The 20,044-nt window shown below is 38.1% G+C and overlaps 2 protein-coding genes across 3 annotated transcripts in view; one reads left to right on the top strand and one right to left on the bottom strand.

Moving 5' to 3' along the window:
* The window catches only part of ADAMTSL1 (ADAMTS like 1), a 979,130-nt gene that overhangs the window by 328,089 nt on the left and 630,997 nt on the right, over positions 1-20,044 (bottom strand). The window lies entirely within an intron of this gene.
* LOC117098608 (elongation factor 1-alpha 1-like) lies at positions 6,274-8,024 on the top strand. The gene has a single exon (XM_033237424.1). The coding sequence runs from the start codon at positions 6,477-6,479 to the stop codon at positions 7,719-7,721; it is 1,245 nt and encodes a 414-aa protein (XP_033093315.1). The 5' UTR covers positions 6,274-6,476; the 3' UTR covers positions 7,722-8,024.

The raw sequence follows: 20,044 nt of genomic DNA, 5'->3' as shown, positions 1-20,044 counted from the left end.
GGTTAGGGAGTCTTGCCTAGTTTCTGAAGAGGCAGATTGATATTTCCTTCTCCATGTAAACAAATTTAACAGGCCAATATTAAGAAACATAAAATGTGCTGAAATCATTTATTATTTAAAAAATAGCCAGACATTTGTAAATTTTACATAACATTTAATGTTATATGCACACACTATAAACTACTCATGTTAAGGTACCAAGCTTTAACCCCCAAATTTTGGCCACCTGATTAAACTAACATCAAAATTATCATCAAAAGCATTTATTTGTGCAAGACCCAGCTGCTATGTAAAATGAAATTAAACAGACATAGTTGCTGCCCTGTCTAGACAATCTGTGTGGAGACAACTCTGTTACATTTTAAGAGCATAATATTTAAATCTCTAACACATCACTATAAGTGCAAAGAACAGAAAATGGGGTCAGTTTTGGAGGATGGTGCCATAGTAGATAAAGGCCATTCTTGGCTCATTTTCCCTCCTTTTTGAAAAGGCTAACGGGTTTTTTTTTTTCAAAACTAGGATTAAATGGCTCAGGGCACCATATTTTCATGTATACTGGATATAGTTTAAAACTCATTGTTTTTGTTCTTTTTCCTGGGCAAAAGGTTTACAGATTTATTTTACTTTTCCCTCAAACTCTCAAGTCTTTTGGAAAATAACACATTCGGGGAAATGAGTATTTGTGAAAATTAGTCATTAATCACCTTAATGCCTTACTGTGGATCAAGTTCATGCTCAGTGAAAGTATACCTTTACAACTCTATGACCTTGAAAATAATATGGAACTCTTTCTAATTTATGCAAACTTTGGGTGTGCCCTACTACGTATTTACTAAAAGAACACTAGTTACAGGTATATTAAACAGCTTTAAACTGTTCCAATGTCTTCATTCAGGTCCAGACATAAAAGACACGAAATGTGTGATATAATGAATCATCAACCCCGCCTTCCTTGCTCTATTATAGCTTGTTATCTGAAAACAAATGCTTTGCCAGGCTAGTTTTTAATGTCTCCAGGCATCTGAGAGTTGATCTAAGTAAAAACATTTAGTTTTAAAAGTTGATTTTTTTTCCTTTGGGTAGCTTTTATTTCAGAGCTTTTACTTTTTCTCCTTTGAAGAATGCAGACGTTTGGAATCCAGCTCCCTAGAGGTATTTCTAAGACTGGTTGTAGTTTGTCATTTTAGAGTCTTAAATTCTCTCAATTTTGAAAATATTCATTCCTTGAGGCTTTTTATTATTTTTAGTCCCTTTCTTTGAATTCACTCCAACTTAGCAGTATCTTTTCTTAAATCAGCATTTCTGACCTTTTATTATTTTTTGTTATAGTCTAAAATAAGTGTTCTCTCCCACCTCCTTAAAATTAGCATATCTGAAGGAGTAATTCATAATCCTTTTGTACCATGGCATACAATTTCATTTTACAAGCACACAATTATACAGTGCTTTGTTTTCAGACTGCATTTACCAAAATATTTGTGGTGGAAAGTCAGGTTGTGAAAAGGACTAGTATAAGGGAGATATTTCAGCACATAAATTCCTCGTCACTATTCCTTGGGTCTGTTGCAAAACAAGTTCCTTATGTTTCTATTTACAAGTGAGGCGGGGGCTGGCAAGATGGCATAATAGGAACAGCTCCGGTCTGCAGCTCCCAGCGAGATCAACACAGAAGGCAGGTGATTTCTGCATTTCCAACTGAGGTACCCAGCTCATCTCACTGGGACTGGTTAGATAGTAGGTACAGCCCACGGAGGGCTAGCCAAAGCAGGGTGGTGCGTTGCCTCACCTGGGAAGTGCAAGGAGTTGAGGAACTCCCTTCCCTACCCAAGGGAAGCCATGAGACACTGCATGAGGGACGGTGCTATCTGGCCCAGACAGCATGCTTTTCCCACAGTCTTTGCAACACCCAGACGAGGATATTCTCTTAGGTGCCTATGCCACCCTGGTCCAGGGTCTCAAGCACAAAAGTGGGCGGGCGTTTGGGCAGACCCCAAGCTAGCTGCAGGAGTTTTTTTCATTCCCCAATGGCACCTGGAACATCAGCGTGACAGAAGCATTCACTCCTCTGAAAAGGGAGGCCAAAGCCAGGGAGCCAAGTGGTCTAGCTCAGCAGATGCCACCCCCATGGAGTCCAGCAAGCTAAGATCCACTGGCTTGAAATTCTCGCTGGCAGCACACGAGTCTGAAGTCGACCTGAAATGCTTGAGCTTGGTAGGGGGAAGGGCGTCCACCATTACCAAGGCTTGAGTAGACAGTTTTCCACTCACAGTGTAAACAAAGGCCCTGGAGGTTTGAACTGGGCAGAGATCACCACAGCTACTCAAAGCTGCTGTAGCCAGACTGCCTCTCTAGATTTCTCCTCTCTGGGCAGGGCATCTCTGAAGGAAAGGCAGTAGCCCCAGTGAGGGGCTTACAGATCAAACTCCCATCTCCCTGGGACAGAGCACCTGGGGGAATGGCAGGCTGTGGGTGAAGCTTCAGCAGACTTAAATGTTCCTGCCTGCTGGCTCTGAAGAGAACAGCAGATCTCGCAGCACAGCACTGGAGCTCTACTAAGGGACAAGCTGCCTCCTGAAGTGGCTCCCTAACCCCTGTGCCTCTTGACTGAGAGACACCTCTCAGCAGCGGTCAACAGACACCTCATATAGGAGAGATCCAGCTGGCATCTGGTGGGTGCCCCTCTGGGATGAAGCTTCCAGAGGAAGCAACAGGCAGCAATTTTTGCTGATTTGTAGCCTCTGCTGCTGATACCCAGGCAAACACGGTCTGGAGTGGACCTCCAGTAAACTTCAACAGACCTGCAGAGGGGCCTGACTGTTAGAGGAAAACTAACAAACAGAAAGGAATAGTATCAACATCAACAAAAAGGATGTCCACACCAAAACCCCATCCAGTCACCAAAATCAAAGACCAAAGGTAGATAAATCCATGAAGATGAGGAAAAACCAATGCAAAAAGACTGAAAATTCCAAAAACCAGAATGCCTCTTCTCCTCCAAAGGATCACAACTCCTTGCCAGCAAGGGAACAAAACTGGACGGGGAATGAGTTTGATGTATTGACAGAAGTAGGCTTCAGAAGGTGGGTAATAACAAACTCCTCCGAGCTAAAGGAGCATGTTCTAACCCCATGCAAGGAAGCTAAAAACCTTGAAAAATGTTAGACAAATTGCTAACTAGAATAGCCAGTTTAGAGAACATAAATGATCTTATGGAGCTGAAAAATAGAGCACGAGAACTTCGTGAAGCATACATAAGTATCAATAGCCGAATCGATTAAGTGGAAGAGAGGATATCAAAGATTGAAGATCATCTCAATGAAATAAACTGTGAAGACAAGATTAGAGAAAAAAGAATAAAAAGGAATGAACAAAGCCTCCAAGAAATATGGGACTATGTGAAAAGACCAAACCTATGTTTGATTGGTGTACCTGAAAGTGACGGGGAGAATGGAACAAACTAGAAAACACTCTTCAAAATATTATCCAGGAGACTTCCCCAACCTAGCAAGACAGGCCAACATTCAAATTTGGGAAATACAGAAAACATCACAAAGATACTCCACAAGAAGAGCAACCCCAAGACACATAATCATCAGATTCAGCAAGGTTGAAATGAAGGAAAAATTGTTAAGGGCAGTCAGAGAGAAAGGTAGGGTACTGACAAACGGAAGCCCATCAGACTAACAGCAGATCTCTCTGCAGAAACCCTACAAGCCAGAAGAGAGTGGGGGCCAATATTCAACATTCTTTTTTTTTTTTTTAGTAGAGACGGGGTTTCACTGGGTTAACCAGGATGGTCTCGATCTCCTGACCTCGTGATCCGCCCGTCTCGGCCTCCCAAAGCTTAAAAGAATTTTCAACTCAGAATTTCATATCCAGCCAAACTAAGCTTCATAAGTGAAGAAGAAATAAAATCCTTTACAGACCAGCAAATGCTGAGGGATTTTGTCACCACCAGGCCTGCCTTACAAGAGCTCCTGAAGGAAGCACTAAATATGGAAAGAAAAAACCGGTACCAGCCACTGCAAAAACATACCAAATTGTGAAGACCATTGACACTATGAAGAAACTGCATCAACTAATGGGCAAAATAACCAGCTGGCATCATAATGACAGGATCAAATTTACACATAACAATATTAACCTTAAATGTAAATGGACTAAATGCACCTATTAAAAGACACAGACTGGCAAATTGGATACAGTCAAGACCCATCAGTGTGCTGTATTCAGGCGACCCATCTCATATGCAAGGACACACATAGGCTCAAAATAAAGAGGTGGAGGAATATTTACCAAGCAAATAGCAAAAAAAAAAGCAGGGGTACAATCCTAGTCTCTGAGAAAACAGACTTTAAACCAATAAAGATCAAAACAGACAAAGAAGGGCATTACATAATGGTAAAGCGATCAATGCAACAAGAAGAGCTAACTATCCTAAATATATATGCACCCAATTCAGGAGCACCCTGATTCACAAAGTTCTTAGAGACCTACAAAGAGACTTAGAATCCCACACAATAATATTGAGAGATTTTAACACCCCATTGACAATATTAGACACATCAACAAGACAGAAAATTAACAAGGATATTCAGGATTTGAACTCAGCTCTGGACCAAGCGGACCTAATAGACATCTACAGAACCCTCCACCCCAAATCAATAGTATATACATTCTTCTCAGCACCACATCCCACTTAGTCTAAAATTGACCATATAATTGGAAGTAAAACACTCCTCAGCAAACGCAAAAGAACGGAAATCTTAACAGTCTCTTAGACCACAGTGCAATCAAATTAGAACTCAAGATTAAGAAACTCACTCAAAACTGCACAACTACATGGAAACTGAACAGCCTGCTCCTGAATGACTACTGGGTAAATAACGAAATTAAGGCAGAAATAAATAAGTTCTTTGAAACCAATGAGAACAAAGAGACAATATACCAAAATCTCTGGGACACAGCTAAAGTACTGTTTAGAGGGAAATTTATAGCACTAAATGCCCACAGGAGAACGTGGGAAAGATCTAAAATCGACACCCTAACACCACAATTACAAAACTTAGGGAAGCAAGAGCAAACAGGAACAGATTTCAAAACAGGAACAGGAATTCAAAAGCTAGCAGAAGATAAGAAATAACTAAGATCAGGGCAGAACTGAGATAGAGACACAAAAAACCCTTCAAAAAGAAAAATCAATGAATCCAGGAGCTGCTTTTTTTTTTTTTTTTTAAGATTAACAAAACAAAATAGATAGAGCACTAGCCAGACAAAGAAGAAAAGAGAGAAGAACCAAATAGACACAATAAAAAATGATAAGGGGGATATCATCACTGATCCCACAGAAATACAAACTACCATCAGAGAATAATATAAACAACTCTATGCAAATAAATTAGAAAATCTAGCAGAAAGGGATAAATTTCTGGATACATACACCCTCCCAAGACTAAACCAGGAAGAATTTGAATCCCTGAATAGACCAATAACAAGTTCTGAAATTGAGGCAGTAATTAATAGCCTACCAACCAAAAAAGACCCAGGACCAGACCACAGCCAAATTCTACCAGAGGTACAAAGAGGAGCTGGTACCATTGCTTCTGAAACTATTCCAATCAATAGAAAAAGAGGGACTCCTTCCTAACTCATTTTATGAGGCCAGCATCATCCTTATACCAAAGCCTGGCAGATAAACAACAACAAAAGAAAATTTCAGGCCAATATCCCCGATGAACATCGATGTGAACATCCTCAACAAAATACTGGCAAACTGAATCCAGCAGCACATAAAAAGGCTTATCCACCATGAACAAGTCAGCTTCATCCCTGGGATGCAAGGCTGGTTCAACATACATAAATGAATAAATGTAATCCATCACATAAACAGAACCAATGACAAAAACCACGATTGTCTCAATAGATGCAGAAAAGGCCTTCACTAAAATTCTACACCCCTTCATGCTAAAAACTCTCAATAAACTAGGTACTGATGGAACATATCTAAAAATAATAAGAGTTATTTATGACAAACCCACAGCCAATATCATACTTAATGGGCAAAAGCTGGAAGCATTATCTTTGAAAACTGGCACAAGACAAGGATGCCCTCTCTCTCCACTCCTATTCAACATAATATTGGAAGTTCTGGCCTGGGCAATCAGGCAAGAGAAAGAAATAAAGGGTATACAAATATAGGAAGAAGGGAAGTCAAATTGTCTCTTTTGCAGATGACATAATTGTGTATTTAGAAAATCCCACTGTCGCTTTTTCGCAACGGGTTTGCTGCCAGAACACAGGTGTCATGAAAACTACCCCTAAAAGCCAAAATAGGAAAGGAAAAGACTCATATCAACATTGTCGTCATTGGACACATAAATTCGGGCAAGTCCACCACTACTGGCCATCTGATCTACAAATGCGGTGGCATCGACAAAAGAACCATTGAAAAATTTGAGAAGGAGGCTGCTGAGATGGGAAAGGGTGCCTTCAAGTACGCCTGGGTCTTAGATAAACTGAAAGCTGAGCAGGAACGTGGTATCACCATTGATATCTCCTTGTGGAAATTTGAGACCAGCAAGTATTATGTGACTATCATTGACAACCCAGGACACAGAGACTTCATCAAAAACATGATTACAGGGACATCTCAGGCTGACTGTGCTGTCCTAATTGTTGCTGCTGGTGTTGGTGAATTTGAAGCTGGTATCTCCAAGAATGGGCAGACCCGAGAGCATACTCTTCTGGCTTACACACTGGGTGTGAAACAACTAATTGTTGGTGTTAACAAAATGGATTCCACTGAACCACCCTACAGCCAGAAGATATATGAGGAAATTGTTAAGGAAGTCAGCACTTACATTAAGAAAATTGGCTACAACCCCGACACAGTAGCATTTGTGCCAATTTCTGGTTGGAATGGTGACAACACGCTGGAGCCAAGTGCTAACATGCCTTGGTTCAAGGGATGGAAGGTCACCCGTAAGGATGGCAATGCCAGTGGAACCACACTGCTTGAGGCTCTGGACTGCATCCTACCACCAACTCATCCAACTGACAAGCCCTTGTGCCTGCCTCTCCAGGATGTCTACAAAATTGGTGGTATTGGTACTGTTCCTGTTGGCCGAGTGGAGACTGGTGTTCTCAAACCCGGTATGGTGGTCACCTTTGCTCCAGTCAATGTAACAACTGAAGTAAAATCTGTCGAAATGCACCATGAAGCTTTGAGTGAAGGTCTTCCTGGGGACAATGTGGGCTTCAATGTCAAGAATGTGTCTGTCAAGGATGTTCGTCGTGGCAACGTTGCTGGTGATAGCAAAAATGACCCACCAATGGAAGCAGCTGGCTTCACTGCTCAGGTGATTATCTTGAACCATCCAGGCCAAATAAGTGCTGGCTATGCCCCTGTGTTGGATTGCCACACGGCTCACATTGCATGCAAGTTTGCTGAGCTGAAGCAAAAGATCGATCGCCGTTCTGGTAAAAAACTGGAAGATGGCCCTAAATTCTTGAAGTCTGGTGATGCTGCCATTGTTGATATGGTTCCTGGCAAGTCTATGTGTGTTGAGAGCTTCTCAGACTATCCACCTTTGGGTCACTTTGCTGTTCGTGATATGAGGCAGACAGTTGCAGTGGGTGTCATCAAAGCAGTGGACAAGAAGGCTGCTGGAGTTGGCAAGGTCACCAAGTCTGCCCAGAAAGCTCAGAAGGCTAAATGAATATTATCCCTAATACCTGCCACCCCACTCTTAATCAGTGGAAGAACGGTCTCAGAACTGTTTGTTTCAATTGGCCATTTAAGTTTAGTAGTAAAAGACTGGTTAATGATAACAATGCATCGTAAAACCTTCAGAAGGAAAGGAGAATGTTTCGTGGACCACTTTGGTTTTCTTTTTTGTGTGTGGCAGTTTTAAGTTATTAGTTTTTAAAATCAGTACTTTTTAATGGAAACAACTTGACCAAAAATTTGTCACAGAATTTTGAGACCCATTAAAAAAGTTTAATGAGAAAAAAAAAAAAAAGAAAAGAAAATCCCACTGTCTCAGCCCCAAACCTCCTTAAGCTGATAAGCAACTTCAGCAAAGTCTCAGGATACAAAATCAATGTGCAAAAATCACAAGCATTCCTATATACCAACAATAGACAAGTGGAGAGCCAAATCATGAGTGAGCACTCATTCACAATTGCTACAAAGAGAATAAAATACTTAGGAATACAACTTACAAGGAATATGAAGACCTTCTTCAAGGAGAACTACAAACCACTGCTCAGCAAAATAAGAGAAGACACAAACAAATGGAAAAACATTCCATGCTAACGGATGGGAAGAATCAATATCGTGAAAATGGCCATGGTGCCCAAAGTTATTTATAGATTCAATGCTGTCACCATCAAGCTACCATTGACTTTCTTCACAGAATTAGAAAAAACTACTTCAAATTTCATATGGAACCAAAAAAGAGCCCATATAGCCAAGAAAATTCTAAGCCAAAAGAACAAAGCTGGAGGCATCACATTACCTGACTTCAAACTATATTACAAGGCTACAGTAACCAAAACAGCATGGTACCGGTAACAAAACAGATATATAGACCAATGGAACTGAACGGAGGCCTCAGAAATACCACCACAAATCTACAACCATCTGATCTTTGACAAACCTGACAAAAACAAGCAATGGTGAAAGGATTCCCTATTTAATAAATGGTGTTGGGAAAACTGGCTAGCCATATGCAGTAAACTGAAACTGGACCACTTCCTTACATCTTACGCAAAAATTAACTCAAGGTGGAATAAGACTTAAACATAAGACCTAAAACCATAAAAACTCTAGAAGAAAACCTAGGCAATACCATTCAGGACATAAACATGAAAACACCAAAACCAATGACAACAAAAGCCAAATTGACAAATAGGATCTAATTAAACTAAACAGCTTCTGCACAGCAAAAGAAACTATCATCCGGGTGAACAGGCAACCTACAGAATAGGAGAAAATTTTTGCAATCTATCCCTCTGACAAAGGGCTAATATCCAGAATCTACAAGGAACTTAAACAAATTTACAAGAAAAAAAAAACACCATCAAAAAGTGGGTGAAGGATATGAACAGACACTTCGCAAAAGAAGACATTTATGTGGCCAACAACCATATGAAAAAAAGCTCATCATCACTGGTCATTAGAGAAATGCAAATCAAAACCACAATAAGACACCATCTCATGCCAGTTAGAAAGGTGAACATTAAAAAGTCAGGAAACAGCAGATGCTACAGAGGATGTGGAGAAATAGGAACACTTTTACCTTGTTGGTGGGAGTGTAAATTAGTTTAACCATTGTGGAAGACAATGTGGCGATTCCTCAAGGATCTAGAACCAGAAATACCATTTGACCCAGCAATCCTATTACTGGGTATATACCCAAAGGATTATAAATCATTCTAGTATAAAGACACATGCACACATATGTTTATTGCAGCACTGTTCACAAGAGCAAAGACTTGGAACCAACCCAAATGCCCATCAATGATAGACTGGATAAAGAAAACGTGACACATATACACCATGTATACTATGCAACCATAAAAAGTTGAGTTCATGTCCTTTGCAGGGACATGGATAAAGTTGGAAACCATCACTCTCAGCAAACTAACACAGGAACAGAAAACCAAACACTGCATGTTCTTACTCATAAGTGGGAGTTGAACAATGAGAACACGTGGACACAGGGAAAGGAACATCACACACTGGGGCCTGTTGGGGGATGGGGGGCTAATGGAGGGATAGCATTAGGAGAAATAACTAATGTAGATGATGCATTGATGGGTGCAGCAAACCACCATGGCACGTGTATACCAACATAACAAACCTGCACATTCTCCACATGTATCCCAGTACTTAAAGTATAATTTTTTTCAAAAAGCAACTTTCCCTCAGTGGTGAGTTCAAATAAGACACTGTTCATATGATTATTACTTCATCGTGCTTGTATGCACATTCCTCTGTGCTTTTTAATTATATATAATTACCAGGCAACAGGGAATAAAATTTGTTTAATCTACAATGAAACATGCTAAATAGAAAAAAAAAAAACAGACAGATGAGAAAGGGTGAGACTGATAGATTGCAAATATGGAGATTGCAGTTGCTTCATGGAACATGTGGTTCTTATGCCAGTCATTTACCAGACAAATGGAAAAAGGCACTTTCTAGAGCAATTAAAAGATAAATGCCATGTTGGGCAACTCGCAGAAGACTCTAGCATTTCTCTTCACCTTCTCTCCTTCCCAGTCTCTAACAAACCACCTGATGTTGTCTGCAGGCTTAACTTCCTTTTGGCTGTCAGTGAATACTGACAACACTGTGTATTTCCTGGCAATATATCTAATCAATACTCCTTTACTGGCAGTATGCAACATATAACCATGAATGACTTGAAATATCTCTTTTAGTAACATTTTTGTGGCATACAACTTAAGGTTAACATGGGTCAGTTCCTGCAAAGCCAAGGTCAAGCTCTCATTTTAATCACTATTGAATCAGTTCATTGAAGAATGATTCTAGAACTGGTGGTGGCTCTCACTTGAGAGAAAGTTCCAGGTCTATGGGTGAAAGAGAAAGACATCTATTCTCTAATCACTGAAATGGAAACCAGTCTCCTCTCACCCAGATTCCTCTCTGGGTAATAAGCTCTAACCCTGACCACTAATACAAATCCTCTTGGCAAGAGACAGGGTGTTCTCTTATGTCTCATTGTCCGAAGAGAGAAAGCAAGGAGTTCTCAGACTGTTTAATGATACCACTGAAGACTATCTGTGCCTTTCCTTACAGCCTTTGGAATGAGGGGAAAGAAGTAGGGTTCATATGGACAAAACCATGGAAAGAGTTTAATGACCCTGTCACTTCCTTCCTTAATCTCTTTCCAACTTCTAGATCAGAATTCCTCCTACAGATATCCAAGTTCATGGTTAATGCTATATAAATTGACCCCATGAAAAAGTATTTTAGGTCTCAAAAACTTCATCATAGATTTGGTGACGATTCTTTCCAAACTGAAGGTTAAAAACCATGCCTTGCTGCCTCTAGAACCACTTTAAATATAATTTCTTTAAATATAATTTTAATTAAAGTGACTTATATGAGTGGCTTAACATATGAGTCTAATCAAACAATATCATGTGCCAAATTTGCTGGGTTATAAGTTTAATGGATGACAACATTCAACTTTGTTCAAATGTGCTCATACTTCTTAGTTTGTTGATCTTGGAGCATGGACATATTTTAAGAAACTTAAAAAATAGAGAATGTATTTTCTGACCTCTAAAACCCAGTGCTTTTAGAGTGTTCTTTGGGGCTTACAGCACAGCCTTTTAGCACCAGCCCCATCCTGAGTAGTACTGGGCTCCAAAGTTAATTTTCCTTTCTTCTTCCTATGAAAATTACATTTCCTTCAGTGTACTGCACTTAGATAAAGGTAAAGAGGGGGAAAAACTGATTCAAGTTATCTAGAGTAAGATTTGCATGATTAATAATGCTTTCCACTTAATCACTCTCAATAACTGTTGGCCACATATGTTCAAAAACATAGAGACACTTACCAAGCACTAAGCTATAGTAAAAAGTCAATTATTGTTCCTGCCTTCATGTACTTCCAATTTAAAGGGGAAAGATAGATGCTAAGACCATAAGTCAAGCTTTTATTATAATGACAGAATTACAGGCAGAGGGGCAGATAATTCAAAAGTGGATGATTACTTTTGGACAAAGCCAACTTCCTTTCCTATTCTGTCTTTCTTTAAGACTGATTCTGTGCAAGGCAGTAAAGGAAAAAGAATGTCAAATCTGTTTCTTGCCCTGCAAGTCATCAGTGTTCCTTACCGATCCTGAGAGCTGAGCTGTCTCTGTTTTCTCCTTTCTACATGGTGTGGCAATGCAACAAATATCTCACAGAGTTTCTGTGAGGAGGTGACCCAGCGTTGCCTGTTTTCTAGCTTCTTTTCTTCTTTTCTTCCTATTTGTCACCATCCAGCCAACACTTGATGCTGGCATATTTGATATTCTTTGATATTCCTCTGGCTGACATGATTCAACACGGTCACCTCTTATTCCTCTGGTTAACTCCTTCAAAGCTCAAGTGTCACTTCCTGGTCTCTTTCTCTGACAACTCCCTATTCTCAGCCTGTGTGAGGCAACTGCCTCTGGGATGCCACAGCACCCTGTGCATGCATTCGTCTTTGGACTTAACACATTGTTGTTTTTTCTATCTGTGTCCTCCAAAACAGTGAAAACCCAAGGGCCTTGTCCACGCCTGATACAAAATGAATGCTAAATAATATTCATCAAGGAATGAATTTAGGACCTTCTAGTTGCAACAGGATGTAGGACTAGAAACTCTGAGAAAGCTTCTCACTACAAGTGACTAAAAATAATAGCTTTAAGTATAAATAAAAATTTAAAAAATTGTTAATACACAGCTGGGCTGGCAAGGAAGTTTCCTCAGAGACAAAAACAATAAAAAGGCACAAATCCAGAGAGGAAGTTGATGGAAGTCGATTCTGAAAGGATCTGTCGGTTTCTGATGGTTTTGAACTTTCCATTCCAACAGTCTATATAAGCAGGGAACAGGGGTTCCCTGCTTATATAGACTATGAACTGCAAGTTGCGGAAGAAGATGAAGATCTGTTCATAATGCCAGGACTCCAAGGCAAAACCCTCAGAGAAGGAATAAACTATGAAAAGAAAATCACACTCAGCTCCTAGAAAACACCAAACTAAGGAGACAATAAAAAGACGGGTAGTTGTCAGGGGTTATGGGGAGGTGAGGATGAATAGGTGGAGCACAGAAGATTTTTAAGGTAGTGAAACTATCCTGTATGATACTACAGAGATGGATATATGTTCATCACATATTTGTGAATACCCATAGAATGTACAACCCAAGAGTAAACCTTAATGTAAACTATGGATTTAGCTGATGATGTGTCAATGTAGCTCATTAATTCTAACAAATGTACCACTCTGGGACAGGACATTGATAGTGGGGGAGACTGTACATGTGGTAGGCAGAGACATATGGAACCTTCTCCATTTTCTGCTCAATTTTGTGTGAACCTACAATTTCTCTAAAAAATTAAAATAAAATGAGATAATAAAAACAAACAAGCAAAATAAAAAAAACTCCACTCAGATCCGCGTAAAGAAATAATAAGGAAAACTTGCTTATCTCAGGTTGGCTATGGGTAAAGATTGGGGTTAGAAGTTTCCTTTAGAGTTCCTAACAATAGGACTCCTGAGAGTTTGGGACACAATTCACTTAGTGCAGACAGTTGGGAATGTAAAGTGGTCTTGGATTAGCATTGGGTCACGCCATGCCAACATCTTCCTCCTCAAGAGTAAAATGTAAATTCTTCCAGGAAGTACACATTGTAAACCCGATTACAAGAAACTCCCTCTTAAATTCCAACAATCATGAAAGCATATAAGAATATCATAAAACATGAGGAAACAAGGCAACATGAAAAGCAGACAGCAGAAACAAGACAATCAGACCTACAGAAAATTCTGATAGTGAAATTATCAGACACAGGATACAAAATAAAAAATTTAACATGCTTATGGACATTTCTAAGAAGAATTTTGAAAGGTAACCAAAGAACAGGTGTCATCATGTAGATTAAAAAAAAAAAAAACAGAACTCATATAAGTGCAGATATAAATATTTTTATAAATTTTTAGGTCAAATAAAAAGCGTATTAGATACAGCTGGGAAGAGATATTGTTAAATGAGAGAAAGTGTTGAAGAAATTATATAAATATAGAGAGACAAAGATATAAAAATATTAATAACAGACTAAGAATTGTGAATTACATAGAGAATAATTTTATGAGAATTTTCCAGAAATAATTAAAAATACAAATCCTCAGATTTAGAAGTCTAATGAGAATAAAATAATGATTCATTTCTACAAAGATCATAGCTAACTACTGAACACCAACAATAAATAAAAGAAGTCAGGGAGAAAAGATAAAGGAAGAACAAATTAGAATGACAGCTGGCTTCTCAATGGCAACAATGGTAGTTAGAAGTCAGTGGACAATTCTCTTTGAAGTGTTGAGACAAGATAACTGTCAAATTAGAGTTAAGTTCACTGCAAAACTAACTTTTAAGAGAGAGCATCAAATACAAATATTTTAGACAAACAAAATACAGAAAACCAAAACCACTCACTTCCGATGACCCCTCACTAAGAGAATGTGTAAAGGATATACTCCAGATAAAAGGAAAGTAATCCTTGAAGATCTATGATCTGAGAAAAAATGGGATCAAATAAAGTAGAATGTTTTCAAGTATATCTAAATAAACTTTGACTATATCAAGTATCTAATCTGTGAGTTAAGAAAAATAGAGCTAAAACACTTGACAAAAATAGCACATAAATCTAAGGGGGGTAATCAGAGTTAAAGCGTTTGAAGAGACATGAATTATTTGATAGGCGGGGAGAGATACTATTTAACTTTAGGTATGCATACTAAAAGTTAGGGTAATTACTAAAAAAATAGAAATGGATATATAACTTTTAAAGCAGTAGAGGGAAGACGGAAGAGTATAACAAGAAAAAAAGGAAAAAAAAAAAAAAAGGAGTGGGACTAGTTCCAAGAAGGCAAGAAGAAAAGAGGAAACCTTGGAAAAGCAGGCCAAATAGAGATTAGAAAGTAAGATGGCAGAAATAACTCTAATTTTATTAGTAATCATAGCGACAGCAAATAGATGGAAGAAAGCAAAGATTATAAAATAAAAAAAATTAAAAATATGTTTACATTAAATATCCATAAAGACAGAGATAAGTCTAATTTTATAGTAATCATAGTGACACCAAATAGATGGAAGAAAGCAAAGATTATAAGATTAAAAATTAGAAATGTTTACATTAAATATCCATAAATATAAAGATAAAGAAAGGTGGAAAGTAAAAAAAATAGAAAAAGATATGAGACAGATCTAATCAAATGAAAGGGGGATATTTATATCAGATAAACTATATATTAAGGCAAAAAGAATTACTACTGATATAGTCACTAACTTATGAAAAAAGATTAACTTCCTCAGAAAGATCAAACAATTTTAAATGTATATCTACCTAATAAGGCCAAAATAACCCAAACAGACTACAAGGTGAAATTGGCAAATTAACCTAATAAAGAAGAAGATTTTAAAAATCATTCTCTCAAGTATTTTTAAAAAATCATTAAAGAACTAGGACAGTTAATAAACACATTCAAACCATTTGATATACTCATATAGAAATTTACACTCCAGATCAGGAAAACATGTTCTCTACAATAACACATGGATAATAGGTCATCAAACAAAGTCTCAACAAATTCCAAAGAAATGGAATCAAAAGACCATTTTGGAAAAATCACAATGCAATTGTTAGCAATTAATAAAGAAAAGTGTAAAACCCCCATATATTTAGAAGTTAATGAACAGACTTGTAAATAATTTATGACTTGAAGGAATCATATGGAAATTTAAAAATATCTAGAACTGAATAATGAAATTTTTTTTTATCACACTGTGGGATGCAACTAAAGCTGTATTTATTTTAACATTTCTGTGAAAACAAGAAAGTCTGAAATGTAAAACACCAAGCTTCAAACCTAAGGAATTACAAAAAGTACACTAAAATAAGTCTGAAGAAAGTAGACTAAAGAAAATAATATAAATATCAATGAAATGGAAAATACAAAAACCATAGGCTCAACAAAGCCAAAGGCTGCTACTTGAAAAGATTAATAAAATAAACTTCCAACAAACTTCATTAAATGATGAAGTTTGAATTTCTTCTTTTTTAACAAAGAAGAAATCCCAAACACCATTAGAGATGCAAATAGGGAGACAGATGCAGATACAACCAGAGTTAGAAGAGAAAGTTACAGAGAAGTTCAACCTACTTTAAGCCATCATACTTGAAAACAATCTTAGACAAATGAGAAAAAAAAAAAAAAACTGTTCAAGAAGAAAGAGAAATAACAATAAAAGTAAATGCTTATAGTATTACTATGTGACAGGCACTATCCTACATGTTTACATATATCAATTCATGAAATCCTCACAACGACCCTATGCGCCTCATTTTGCAAACGAGGAGACTGAGGCACCGTGAGGCTAAATGACTTTCTACACAGTTAGGAAGTCAGAGCTGAGACCGAACCTAGACAGTTTGCCTCCAAAACTCATTCTTTGGGCACTGTGCTGTACTGCATGTAGACTTAAAAAATTCAGCGGTAATGAAAAGTCTTCCCCCATAGAAAATCCCTTCTCATAATTTTACAAGCAAGCTTTGCTAAACATGAAAGGAATAGACAATGTCAATATAAAATAAACTCTTTCAAAGATTAGAAAAAGAAGAAACATTTCTCAATTTCTTTTATTAAAATCAGATAAGAATTATATAAGAAATAAAATTACTCATCAACATAGAGGCAAATTGTCCTAAACAAATTATTAGGAAACCAAAACAAGAATATGTAAGCAATATAATATATTATGAGCGAGTTGGGTATATTCTAGGAATGCACCCACAATATAGGAAAAGAAATTAAAAGGTCTGGCCGGGCGCGGTGGCTCAAGCCTGTAATCCCAGCACTTTGGGAGGCCGAGACGGGTGGATCACGAGGTCAGGAGATCGAGACCATCCTGGCTAACACGGTGAAACCCCGTCTCTACTAAAAAAAAAATACAAAAAATTAGCCGGGCGAGATGGCGGGCGCCTGTAGTCCCAGCTACTCGGGAGGCTGAGGCGAGAGAATGGCGTAAACCCGGGAGGTGGAGCTTGCAGTGAGCTGAGATCCGGCCACTGCACTCCAGCCTGGGCGACAGAGCGAGACTCCGTCTCAACAAAAAAAAAAAAAAAAAAAAAAAAATTAAAAGGTCTTACAATATCAAGGCAAGGATACGAAGCAAAGAGAACAAGTATAATTCTGGTGGGAGTATGGACTGAAACCACCACTTTAGAAAACTTTGGCATTTTGCATTGTATTTTTTGTTCACCATCCTTTTTGATTCTTTTCTCTCTTTTCCTAGCTTCTATTAAATTGGTAAGGCTCTCTTTATTCTCTAGATTTTCTCTGCTAGTTTGGAAGCTACAGATGATATTTTCAGTCTGTTAATGAATATTTAAAATTTAAAAATGTACATCTAAACTTGCATTTCCTAAAAATGTAAATCTTGTGTTTCCATTTTCCTCCTCAGTACAAGAGGGATCTTAGCACACACTAAACATTGGAATGTTGGTAATACACAAATATGTTTTTTTAAAAAACCCACCGAAGTTATGGTCAGCAGTTGGCTTAATAATGATTAGTTTTCTATTGCTGCCACAAACATTCATCATAAACATAGGTGCTTAAAACAACACAAGTTTATTATCTCACGATTCTGTAGTACAGACACCCAGATAAAGCATGGCTCAGTGGGTCCTTTTCTTAGTTTCCCTGGGCCCAAATCAAGGCGTTGGAAGGGCTTACTTTTTACAGGCTGTGGAGACGAATCCACATCCAAACGCACTGAGGTTGCTGGCCAAATTCAGTTCTTTGGGGTTTTAAGACAGATGTCCCACTTCATTGTTAGGCATCAGCTGGGGGACACCATTAGCTCCTAGAAACCTCTCTGTGGTTCTTGCCTTGGACCCCTCCATCTCAAAGTCAATAACAACAGTACATGAATGCCTTCTTGTGCTTAGAATCTCTGGTTTCTTTTGCTACAATCGTTTCTGCCTCCAGCTGAGGAAAGTGCTCTGCTTTTAAGGGTCTGTGTGATTAGATGAGGCTCACGTGAATACTCCAGGATATTCTTCCTATCTTAAGGTCTGCAACCTTAATTACAGAAGTACATACTTCTTGCCATGTAACATATATTCACAAGTTTCAGGGATCAGGACATAGATATCTTTGGAGAACCATTGTGTTACCATATTAACTGCAGATGTCAGGATAAGTTAGGTGATTTTGAAAATACAACTCATCTCCAAAATCTCTTTGGTTTAACACAACAAATATTTATTTCTTACTCATAAAATGTCTTTCCAGAGCAGCTGTCATCTGTGGGGTAACTCAGTGACCCAGGCTGGGAGAGGAAGGACCATCTGATAGAACAGTACTTCTCAGCCTTTAGTGTGCATATGAGTCACCTGGAGATCTTGTTAAACTGAAGATTTTGATTCTGCAGGCCAAAGATGAAACTTGATATTCATTTATCATAGGAAGCAGGCTGATATTGATGCTGCTGGACCCCAAACTCCTGAGTAGCTGGGACTACAGGCACCTGCCACCACGCCCGGCTAATTTTTGGTATTTTTTAGTATAGACGGGGTTTCACCGTGTTAACCAGGATGGTCTCGATCTCCTGACCTCGTGATCCACCCGCCTCGGCCTCCCAAAGTGCTGGGATTACAGGCGTGAGCCACTGTGCCTGGCCCAAACTACTTTTTGAGAAGCAAGATTTTAGGGCACATAGACTTGTTGGTCACTACAGCAAGAAAGACAGAACTTGGGGACTGTCACAGTGTCCCTTGATTGCTTCCTCCAGAAAGTAACATAGCTCATTTAAACCCACATTTCAGTGACCAAAGCAACGTATGTGGTCATGTCTAACTTCAAAGGGTTGGGGAAGTTCAATAGTCCCAGATACTCATTAGGACAAGAACACCGGAAATATTATTGAAGAGACACCATGTAACATGCATACATACATTCATATATGCACTCGCATATCCCTTTGTGGATCACCATTGTTTTCCTTTTTGCCCACCTTTTCTATATTTTTCTTCCTCAAATATAGCCTGTAGTAATTATTAACATAATAATTACTAAATACTAACGTGAAAGTCCATGTGTAGTAAATGCTTATCTTTGTAGATCAGGACATGTTTGTATTTTGCCTACACTCTTCATTGATAGTTGAGAGTACAAAATTCTACACTGACAGTTATATTCCATTCATATTTTGAAGATACTAACTCATCTTTTAGACTCCATTATGACTGAGAAGTTTCAGCCTTTAGTCTAAGTTTCATTCTTTTGTGGGTACTCTGTCTTTTCTCTGGTAGCTTTTACTATTTCCCCCTTATCCTAAAGTTGGAATCTCCTTCTGATGCTGGATCATGATATGTCTGGTTATGTATTTTTATTTTTCCTGTTCAGCACTCTCACTGCAATTTTAGTCTGATAACTATTTTTTTCCTTTCTGGAATACTTTAAACGGGATTTCGCCCCTTCTCTTTGAACACTCCTATTTGATGTATACTGGAGACTTTTATTCACTCTCTGTATCTCTTAAGGGTTCTTTTGTATTATATATTTTGGAATTTTTGGGCTGTATTTTGGGTAAAGTTTCTAACTCCTATCTTCAAATTTTCACTGATTCTGTGTCTTGTTTGGAATTTATCCTATCTGTGGATAAATTTTTATGTCAATTACTAGATTTTTGAATTGCAAATTTCTAATAATTTATTTTCTTCATCCATCTATTTAATACTTTATTTCTGTCTTTACTCCCTAATTTATTCTTTATTTTTAAGAGTTGTTATTTCTTAATATGTTTTGTTTTCAACATAAAGTCAGTACTCATTATTTGTGTCACTTTCGTTCTAGAAAATCACCCGAAATGCTGAATTAGCAAATAATGAACCATTGCACTTAGGGAGAAATACAGTTCCTTCATGTCTCTGGTCACAACATTTTAACCAACTGATCTGTAGATAGCCTTATTTAATGTATGTTTCTTTTTAAACACTCCTTATAGAGATTGTTGATTCATTAACATGAAACTCACATCCAACACCACTGTAATTCAGGCCTGAAGGAAGCTTACCTAACACACATTTTCTCCATAAGGCGCATCACAGCTTTCTTGAGCTTACAAACACTAGACAGCGCTTCAGCATATGGTTGGGGGCCATTTTAAACAATGAAATCACCAAAAAAGCGCAAAAATAAACGTGCAAAACTTGACACTAAATAGACTGCCAAAAGGACACTTGT

Source organism: Trachypithecus francoisi, unplaced genomic scaffold (assembly GCF_009764315.1).
Source record: "Trachypithecus francoisi isolate TF-2019V2 unplaced genomic scaffold, Tfra_2.0 Lachesis_group16, whole genome shotgun sequence".
NCBI lineage: Eukaryota > Metazoa > Chordata > Mammalia > Primates > Cercopithecidae > Trachypithecus > Trachypithecus francoisi.
Note: the sequence above shows the minus strand (reverse complement) of the source record. Positions and strands in the feature narration are given on the sequence as shown.